This window comes from Mustela putorius, unplaced genomic scaffold (assembly GCF_011764305.1).
Source record: "Mustela putorius furo isolate JIRA1106 unplaced genomic scaffold, ASM1176430v1.1 tig00000580_pilon_pilon_pilon, whole genome shotgun sequence".
Classification (NCBI taxonomy): domain Eukaryota; kingdom Metazoa; phylum Chordata; class Mammalia; order Carnivora; family Mustelidae; genus Mustela; species Mustela putorius.
Window position 1 is genome coordinate 5,499,229 of NW_025421423.1, and position 10,312 is coordinate 5,509,540.

Sequence of the window (10,312 nt, forward strand, 5' to 3'; positions counted from 1 at the left end):
TATTACTGTCAGTAGCTTACATCACAGATTGCCATGAAAGACAGTAAGCTTTGCTTTCATAAAATCATACATCCTAACCCCAACCCTGATCAATTTCTTGCCAATGTATGCAATGAATTATGAGACAGGCTCAAAATCTTAGTCAATAAAATGCCATGCTATTTGAAAAAGCAATTCATGTAACAATTCTACAAATGATGGGTAATGGGATAATAGTGCTAGAGTAAGCTCTTAATACATCCTTTAATATGACTCCATAATGCATTTCAAGATTATCAAGTATTACTTTTATTTTTTTTTTTAAAGATTTTATTTATTTATCAGAGGGGGGGGGGGAGAGCGAGCATAGGCAGACACAGTGGCAGGCAGAGGCAGAGGGAGAAGCAGGCTCCCCGCCGAGCAAGGAGCCCGATGTGGGACTCAATCCCAGGACGCTGGGATCATGACCTGAGCCGAAGGCAGCTGCTCAACCAGCTGAGCCACCCAGGCGTCCCACAAGTATTACTTTTAATTTAACCCCATTTTATGTAGCCTACTAGCTTTAAATAAAAAGAATTAAACAAAACCAAAAAACTGCATAGTCTGTTTTGTACATATGTAAACAACTTCAAAGATTCACACCTCCCTAGTCAAAAGTGCTTGCAGGAATTCTAAAAATCAGATGCTTCAAGTTTTAAAGTACTCTTCCTGCAACTGCCCTTTTTGATAGCATCCTATCATATTAATTTAACACCAAGTAACAAAGCTTGTTCTTCCCTAATTGCCCCATGGACTATATATAGTATATTCTCTATGCTACAGCACCCTAAGAAAGCTGCCACCATTCAATTCTCCCCCCAAAAAGTAGATAAAATAAAATTTAATCATCGCAAAGCATGTCTTTACTATCAGCTTTTCTAGTAAAAAACTGATATAGACTTAGAATCTTGGGTTAATTTCACTAACACCATACCCACAACTATAGCTTACCTATACACAGTAAAGATAACATTTACAAATGTTTTCTGATCTTATATCCCTTACCAAGAGAAGCAAAAAGAGCATGAACTAATCAAGTCTGTATGTAGCTTCTTCTCTGAATCATAGTAGTTTAAAAAGAACTCAGAAAAATAAAAAAATGAACTCGGGGTTGGTGATGAGATCTTCACTGTGGTCCATTTCTGCTAAAACTGGCACCATGGCACACACTGGAACAAGGTACTTAATCCTATAAAAGGCCTCCAGAAAGTAGAATGCTCCTACATAATCAATGTGCCATAACACCAATGCATTTATTGTAACACCACTGTGAATTATACCTAATAAAAAGCAACTGAAATCAAGCTCACAAAAAAGAAAAAAGGAAGGAAGGAAGAAATCAAGTTCATTAAGTTATGCACTTCACACGGCACTTAGGTGGGTCAGTTGGTTAGGCATCCAACCCTTGATTTCAGCTCAGGTCATTAACTCAGAGTTGTGGGACTGTTGAGCCCCAGATCAGGCTCCATGCTCGACATTAATCTGCTTGAGATTCCCTCTCTCTCTCTCTCCCCACTACACTCTGGCCCTCCCCCAATTCAGGTGCTCTCCAAATAAATAAATAAATAAGTGAATAAATAAAACCTTCCCCCCCCAAAAAAGAAGTTATGCATTTCACTTAAATTAAAAATATTCAGAGAATCTCAAAAACTATTTTAACTTGCAGTTTAGGGCAAAAGCAAAAAGTAAATTTATAGTTACATCATGATGTTTTAGAAAATGCATAACCAAATAGTAATATATGGATTTCTAGTCTGCCCATGTATGACAAAAGACATTATTACTAAGAAAATACCCCATTAAATTCTCACCAATTTATGAGTTTCATCATGTTGTTTAGAGAGTTTCCACAGAAGGGAAATAATATTAAGAACTTGCTGCATAACCTGCAGAGGTTCTCGTTCTATACCATTTCCAACAGAAGCAGCTAGTTGCGGAGGCACAGCTTCAATCCAGCATTCAATTAGCAATGGAATTATTATCTCAATAAATCCTTTCAAGTTTTCAGTAGATGAGAGGCCTTCATCCACACTGCCTAGTCCTCCAACCAGGTACCTAATTAAGGAAGGGCAAGAATGAAAAAAAAAATTAATGATTAAAAACGATTTTCCCTTATTTAATTTAAATATTAAGTGTAAAGTACTAGTAAAACTGAAGTTCCCTGAATTGATAATTACATTGATCAAAACTGGTAAGAAAATAAAATTCTAAAATGACAAAGCCAAGAGAAACTATCAAGTTTTACTTCTCATTAGGCTTTGCTAAAAATGAATAAATGAATTACTTTCAAATGACTCCTCCCATCAGTAAATAAAATCAAACCATGAATAACTATATGACTTTTATATGAACTTTATAACTTTTATATGAAAACTATAAAAGACAACTGCACGTCTTCCCACCATTAGCCATCAATGGTCAGTAGTTAAAATTCAACATAGGAAAACTGAGTGTGGACATAACTGAAATCCTTCTTACCGTAGCCTGAACTGTGAACTGACATTTGGCTGTGAACCCCCATTTTCATAAACCTGGATGTGCTGCTGGTCGTTGGCATGTTCCTTCCAGTTGATAAAAATGGAGTTGCTAGTGGCATGGGGATTTTCTTTTTGTTCCTGAAGTCCTTCACTTTCTCTCAACCTACTGGATCCATCTGCCAAGGCCTGAAGGAATTTACTGAGTCTCACTAAGACTTTCAGCCTCCACTGCTGAGAAGTGAGTCTCCGATTAGGATTTACAGAAAGTATCCAGGACTGGGATCTGTCTCTATTTATCAGTCCTTTGGACAGCTGCTGATGAGAAATAAGTTCTACAAAATTCTTAAGCAATATACTGCTACGGCCAGTAATTAAGGCTGGGTACTGTTCCAGCAGAATGTCCAAAACTTTCAAAGAGTCCTCCTGAATTCCTTCAGTAATGTGAGTCATGGCACTAGAGAGATGGGCACTTACCAAAGGAAAAAATGGAGAAATTTGTTCAGCTCGTATTTTGGGGGCCAGGAATTGAAGAAGTTGAACTGCTGCTAATCGTACATTAGCATCTTTATCTGTAAACACAGCAGTCACTTCACTTAATATGTTTGAAAGGTGTGCATCAATTATAAATGGGTACTGAGACAAAAGGTCTTTAAGTCCAAGAAGAGCACTTTGTTTAACCCCAGCATTGTAGTGATGCATCTGTGACAGCAAATCCTAAAAGTAAAAACAGAACATTTAGGTATACATGAATACTGTAACATTTTCAAATAAACATGCTAATCAAAACTACAAACCATAAACTAACACTCCTTAGGGAAGCTGCTTCAGTAAGTGTTTTCTAAACGTTACCTAGACTCTACTAAGAAGAGAAACACTGAGAAACTCTTTAAAATAGATTTAGTTTAGAGGCCCTTGGGTGGCTCAGTCTGTTAAGTTGCTTAAGCATCTGCCTTAGGCTCAGGTCCTGATCTCAGACTCCCGGGACAGAGTTCAGCACTGGGCTTGCAGGGAGCCTGCTTCTACCTCTCCCTTTTCCACTCCCCCTGCTACTTCCCTGCTTATGCACATAAGCCCTAAAAGATAAATAAAATCTTTAAAAATAAATAAATAAATAGATTTAGCTTTAAAAAAAATTAAATAATTTTCAGTTAGAATTTTCTCTTCTTGAAATTGACCTGTATGAAGGCTTAGGCGTGCTATCATTTGAAGTGACAGCAATCATAATTAAATTTTTTTTTTAAAAAGTGACAGCAATCATCACTATTTAAAGAACTACTATATATATATCAAACATACGGTAGGTGCATTTATATAATTTAACAGGCCTGTTTTGCCTATTTTAAATGGTTTTTCAAGGGGTGTGTGTGCCCATCCTTAGTATGACATTTGACAATTTTATTTGTGGAATAATTTATATAATTTGTGAAAAAACGTAACTTCAAATATCTTTTCAATATTATTTAATTTTCAGAGCTTAAAAGCAAACTAGAAAATGTTTATCCTCACAAGAACTTGTTCATAAATGTTCCTAACAGCAATACATGTAAGAGTCAAAAAATGACAACAAACTGGGTGGGGGATGGGCTACATGAGGAATGGGTAGGGCACTTGTGATAAACACTGGGTACTGTATGTAAGTGCTGAATTACTGAATTCTACTCCAGAAATCAGTACTGCACTACATGTTAACTAACAAATTTAAATTTTTTTTTAAAAAGTGGAAATGATCAAATGACCATCAACTGACATCTGATAATATGTGACATAACCACGAACTAAACTACTCCTCAAAAATACAAAGAATGAAGTACTGTTCTGACAGATATGGTGTAACATGAATGAACCTCAAAAACATGCTAAATAAAAGACCAGTAACAAGAGAGCACATATTATTCCATTTATATTAAGTGACCAGAATCAGCAAATCTATATAGATAGCAGGTAGCTTAGTGGCTGCCTAGAGTAAGAGGAAAAGAATGGGGAGTGACTTTTTTTTTTTGAAATTCATGTGACAGAGAGAGATCACAAGTAGGCAGAAAGGCAGGCAGAGAGAGAGAAGGTGGGGAGGCAGGTTCCCTGCTACACAGAGAGCCCAATGCGGGACTCGATCCCAGCACCCGGAGATCATGACCTGAACTGAAGGCAGAGGCTTAACTCACTGAGCCACCCAGGCGCCCTGGGGAGTGACTTCTAATAGGTACAGGGTTTCTTTATGGAATGATTAATATGTTATAAAATTAGATTACAGTGATAACAGCATAACTCCATAAATATATTAAAAACTACAAAATAGTACATTTTATTTTAGGTAAGCTCCACGCTACACACTGAGCCCACTACAAGGCTTGAACTCATGACCCTGAGACCAAGACCTGAGCTGAAATCAAGAGTCAGACACTTAACCAATTAAGCCACCCAGGCACCCCTGGAATGGTATACTCTAAATGGGTCAATTTTATTATGCCTAAGTTACATTTCAATAAAGCTGTCAAAATTTTAAGCAAAAGTACTGCTCAAACTTTAACTTCACATATTTACAATGAACCTATAAGTTATATGCTATGAGTTCAAAATGAGTAAGACAAGATGTTCATGAACTATAAAAACAGCTGGAAAACTGTGTCATCAAAAGCCTGATACATCAAAAAGTTAAACATAAGAATTATTTCCAGAACATATATTAAATTATCAAATAGTTATACAATGAAGAAATCACTGTGGGTTTAGTTGAGCAAGTCTTTGTAGAGGAGGTGGGAAAGCTTCAGTGGCAACTCAGATTTGGTTAACAAAAAAATTCCAACCATCAGCCATCTATAAACCCTCAAAATTAAAACAACTTTTCACAAAAATCATTCTAGATGACTTCAAAGAAAGTATGATTTTATCAAAATAATATTTACGATTTACCTTTATGTTAAGCTTTCTATTGTTTGTTGGAAGAGCTCCATCTTCTTTGAGTTGCTCAGGCAGATGTATAGTCTTAGTTTTAAAGTTTGTAACAGTAGCATTTTCTAACTTGGGTTTCTTTTTACCAACTTTTAGTTTTACTTTTTGAAAATCATCTTGGCGTTTTCTTTTTTTGGTCATTCTTCAGTGCTATAGTGAAAAGAATTTTAAAACAATGGGTTAAAAAAAAGAAACTTAAAAGAATAAAGTGTTTTCCAACATTTACATTAATTCTAAAATTTATTTCAAAGACAATCAAGAATCAGAGCCAATAAGAACTATGCCAAAGGATCAAAGTATCAAATGGAAAATACCTTTACCAAGAGGTATACCTTAGCCAAGAGACACTGTAAAGAGGAGTCATCAACAGTAAGGCAACAAACCTCCCATAGGTTTGTGAAGGGTTTCTAGCCAAGGAATGTTCCTCAAGCAATTGTGCTAAATACAAATCTTTGGAAATAAGGTCCCACCTAGGGTTTGGAGGGAGTGAGGGGGGGAGAGAACACATTTGCTCCTGGCCCCTCCAAGTCCCTGAGGAACCTCTACTAACAAAACTAAGTTTTTAAATGCAGCCTGTAATAGTCAGAAGTCATTTCATGAACCTATGGGGCGCCTGGGTGGCTCAGTGGTTTGGGCTGCTGCCTTCGGCTCGGGTCATGATCTCAGGGTCCTGGGATCGAGCCCCGCATCGGGCTCCCTGCTCCGCAGGAAGCCTGCTTCCCTCTCTTTCTCTCTCTCTCTCTCTCTCTCTGCCTGCCTCTCTGCCTACTTGTGATCTCTGTCTGTCAAATAAATAAATAAAATCTTTAAAAAAAAAAAAAAACATTTCATGAACCTATGCTGATGTTTGAAAAATGTTTAACATTCAGAAATATGTAGCAAGGAAAGTTAATGAGCATTTCATGAGTAAGGGAAACAGGGTATAGATCAGTAGAGAATAAGCCTAGTATAGGCAAAAATGAGAGAGCAGTATTTTGAACAACAGGGTAGGTTCAGATTAGATATCCAAAAGCAGGATAAAAAGCAGTATAAAAGGAAATCTACTGTTAAAAGAGGGGTAAGGAACAAAGACTAGCTAGGCCATTGTAATAAATAACTTGGGCATAAACATGTCATCTTGCACTTCCCCCTCTATACCACATTCTTTCAACTTACATCCAAATCTTCCCATTTACACAAAAAAACTTTGATCTGTGCCTCCTATCCATTCCCAGGCCACTTCTTAAATTCTTTATTTCTACCCTAGGCTGTTTATTAGTTTCCCCCATCAGTATGCTTCCTTTGTTTTTAGTGTCTATTCCCTAGCCCATCTGCTGGAGTCACAAGAGAGATCTTCCTAAACACAAACCTGACGAAGGCTCAGGACTTTGCAGCTATTCTTTTACTTCCTTACAGTAAGAACATAGCATGTCCTTCCTAACTTCCTCTCCACCTTTATCTTCCCTAACATTTATCTAAAAATTAGCCTCCTATACCTAGAACCAGCCTCAACTCTAATTGAAACCTCTTCCAACATGCTGCAAAAATAATGAATTCTGTACACCCACTGTAATAGGTAAATTGCCTCTGAAATACGTAAAACTTCTCCTGGTCTACCATAATCATCCTATGTCCAGGTATGTTTTTTTTTTTTTAAGTCACAGTACTATAAGTCAGAGTCCAAAAAATTTGAGTTGAATGAAGTTTTACATTTTTTTTTTAAGATTTTATTTATTTATTTGACAGAGAGAGATCACAAGTAGACAGAGAGGCAGGCCGAGAGAGAGAGAGAGAGAGAGAGAGAGAGAGAGAAAAGCAGGCTCCCTGCTGAGCAGAGAGCCCAATGCGGGACTCAATCCCAGGACCCTGGGATCAAGACCTGAGCCGAAGGCAGAGGCTTTAACCCACTGAGCCACCCAGGCACCCTGAAGCTTTACATTTATTGTGAAATAAAATAGCTTGTGCAAGACCAAGCAGCTCAAGTTCCAGGAATCCAGAAGCCAATGACCTATAACATTATATCCAAATTTACATGATTTCAAGGTTTTAATACATTAGAGCCCCTTGAGGTAAGTAGAATTTGGCTACATAGGTTAAGAGCAGATTCTAGAGCCAGACTGATTCAGTTCTTATCCAGACTGCCACTTTCTAGCCGTAGTTAAAAGTGTGCCACAGTTTTTATTCACAAAATAGGAATAATAATACTTACATCATATAGTTATTATGAGGTAAGATTACTAAGAAACAAATGAGTTCCTATTTGTAAAACTGCACCTGGCACTGTCAAATATATATAAGAACAAACATGTATATTTTCTTTCTTTCTTTCTTTCTTTAGAGAGAGACAGTGAGAAAGAGCATGAGTAAGGAGAAAGTCAGAGGGAGAAGCAGACTCCCCATGGAACTGGGCGCCTGATGCGGGACTCCATCTAGGGATTCCGGGATCATGACCTGAGCCGAAGGCAGTCGTCCAACAAACTGAACCAACCAGGCGTCCCAAACATGTATATTTTCTTCAAGTCTCAGGACCAGTACATATCAAGCACAGTATTAAATGCATTATGTACATTAATTAGCATTCAATTTTCACAAAATCATGTGAGCAAGGTGGTACTAAATCCATCTTAAAGATGTGGCTCAGAAAGATCTGTCAGACCTGTATTAGGGAATTGAGGAGGGACTAAGGGCTCTGAAAAATCAGCTTTATGTTATACAAACTGGAATTAAGGTGAGGACTGCAAACCGAAGTGGCAAAATGGTTTCTCATTTCATTTATACCAATTCCAAGTATTCATCCCACCCACACCTCTATTCTAGTTTTTTAAAAAATGGTTAAGCAAAGCATAAAAAGAATATTCACCCTGCCTCTTTTAATTTAAAAAAAGTTTTCATGGATTAAGCAAACATTTTGTGAGCTTTCCCTACAATTTTATTACTAGCTAGTACCAAAGATGAAAATAAATGGTACAAGACAGAAAAATCAAAATGAATTAACCCCAATTCAATCTTTAGCCACTAACTACCTCACCTGTGGCCAACATACTCACCTGTGGCCACATACAGCCTGTCAAGCTTATGTCCTATTATCCATCACTTTGTATCAGTCACACTAATTTTGCTGTTACGAAAACTAAGAGGGCTGATCGCCATTCCTTGGCTTTTAAAGCTGGTATTATTATTTTTGAGTGCACAGAGACCATTTTTATACTAGGAATTTTTAAAGTTCTATTACCTATTTGTTATTGTCACTTTAAAATAAAGATTTTCAGAGACGCCTGGCTGGCTCAGTAGGTAGAGCATGCAACTCTGGATCTCAGACTAATGAACCTGAGCCCCACCTTAAGTGTGGAGAAGACTTAGAAATAAAAGCTTTTAAAATAACTAAATAAAATTTTTAAAAATACAGATTTTCATAGTACGGCACAACAAATATTTCGACTAAGCCACTTAAACAGTAGCCGGTACTGAACAGAAGGTGCAAACTCCAGTCTCAGGGGATAAACTTGGGACATCGCTGGACCTCCTACGCGGGTAAGCCCCTGAAGTTCTAAAACTGAATTTCATATATTGCAATTACAGGTCTCCTAATTGCAACACAAAGGAGATTCCAGAGTATCAGAATTTCGACCGAGTCAAATTCCAGCTAATCTGTCTGCCACCCCATCACCCTAATTTCCAAATTCTTTCAAAAAAAAATTAATAATGCATACTGCAATTTTCTTTAATAATCTCCCCGCCAACCCCTTACTCTCACGAGTTCCTCCCAACTCTACTGAGGGGGTCAATCGGAGAAACCAGACTTCTCAGAAAGTAGATGCCCCAAAGTGTGCCCAATCCGAGAACTTCCGATGACGCTCTGCTCCCCCCCCACACACCTGGACGGCGACAGGGCCGTGCAGCAGACGCCCGCTCATCCCCACCACCCGTCTTGGTCCAGCAGCCCACACGTGAAGAGCCCCGTGGACGGGAAGAACGATCGTTCCTTCTACTCCTGCGGCCCGCGGTCAGGAACACAGTCGAGGAAGCGGGGCCCAAATCAAGGCACACCGGCCTAAAAGTCTCCGAGACGCGAAACCGCGCGAACCCGCCCAGTCACTTGCGCTTCAAAAGCCCGCGGGGCGACCCACCCCCGCACTGCCCAGCTCCGCACCCAGACCCCGCTCCGCACGCAGACCCCGCTCGGCAGCAGCGCCTCCGGACGGCCCCCGGGGCGCGCAGACCAGCCACAGCCGGCCTGGCCCGCCTGGGCCGCGAACCGGGGGGCAACGGCTCCGCGCGCCGTCCCGCGCCCTGGGAGGGCCCGGCCCGACGGGCGGCGGCCGCTCACCTGAGGACCCGGCCGGGACCGGAGCGCGGAGGCACAGGAAAAGAGCGTCTGAGCAGAAGCCCAAGGGGTGACGGCGTGCGCCACCGGCCTCAGCCTCTCGTCCCCGAGCGTGTTTTCAAACCACCTCGTCCTCACGCGGCCGCGTCTCCTTCCGCCGCCCGGAAATCAGGGCCCCTCCCCCGCCGCGCCGCGATCACGTGACCGCGGCCCGCAGCCGCGCGCAGCCGGGGAGGCGGGAGTGGGAGAGGTAGGCCCCGCCCTCGGGAGGAGGGGACCAGCCGGAAGCCCCCTGCGCTCGGGGAAGCCGAGGGAGCAGAGCGCAGGATCCGAGGACAAAGCTAGGCTCTAAGTCCGGCCCCGAACTTCCTGGGCGTGCGTGGTGGGAAGGGGTGTCGCCCTGGTTACGGCTGCTGGAGAGCGTACCTATTCTCCCCTCGTTAGACCGCAGTTCCGCAGACCCGGAGCCACCTTCAGAGAACAGAAGTTGAACTGAATTGGGAAAGGGAAAAGTTTCAGACTGCTAGAACCATAGAATCCCTGAGAACTTTAACCTGGATGGAGCAGT

The 10,312-nt window shown here is 40.6% G+C and overlaps 1 protein-coding gene across 4 annotated transcripts in view; it reads right to left on the bottom strand.

The window, feature by feature from the left end:
- The window catches only part of TEX10 (testis expressed 10), a 65,222-nt gene extending 55,287 nt beyond the window's left edge, over positions 1-9,935 (bottom strand). For 2 of the 4 annotated variants that reach the window (XR_006607191.1, XM_045081631.1), the window contains exons 1-4: positions 9,748-9,935; positions 5,403-5,591; positions 2,497-3,209; positions 1,830-2,073 (exon numbers count right to left, since the gene is read on the bottom strand). Coding sequence is in view for 3 of the 4 variants with exons in the window: in XM_045081631.1 (XP_044937566.1) it covers positions 1,830-2,073; positions 2,497-3,209; positions 5,403-5,582 (1,137 nt within the window). In the remaining variant the exon portion in view is untranslated. Of the gene's footprint in view, positions 1-1,829; positions 2,074-2,496; positions 3,210-5,402; positions 5,592-9,295; positions 9,686-9,747 lie in introns of those variants that run through there. The other 2 variants (XM_045081630.1, XM_004747698.3) reach the window with 2 other exon arrangements.
- Positions 9,936-10,312: the final 377 nt, after the last annotated feature.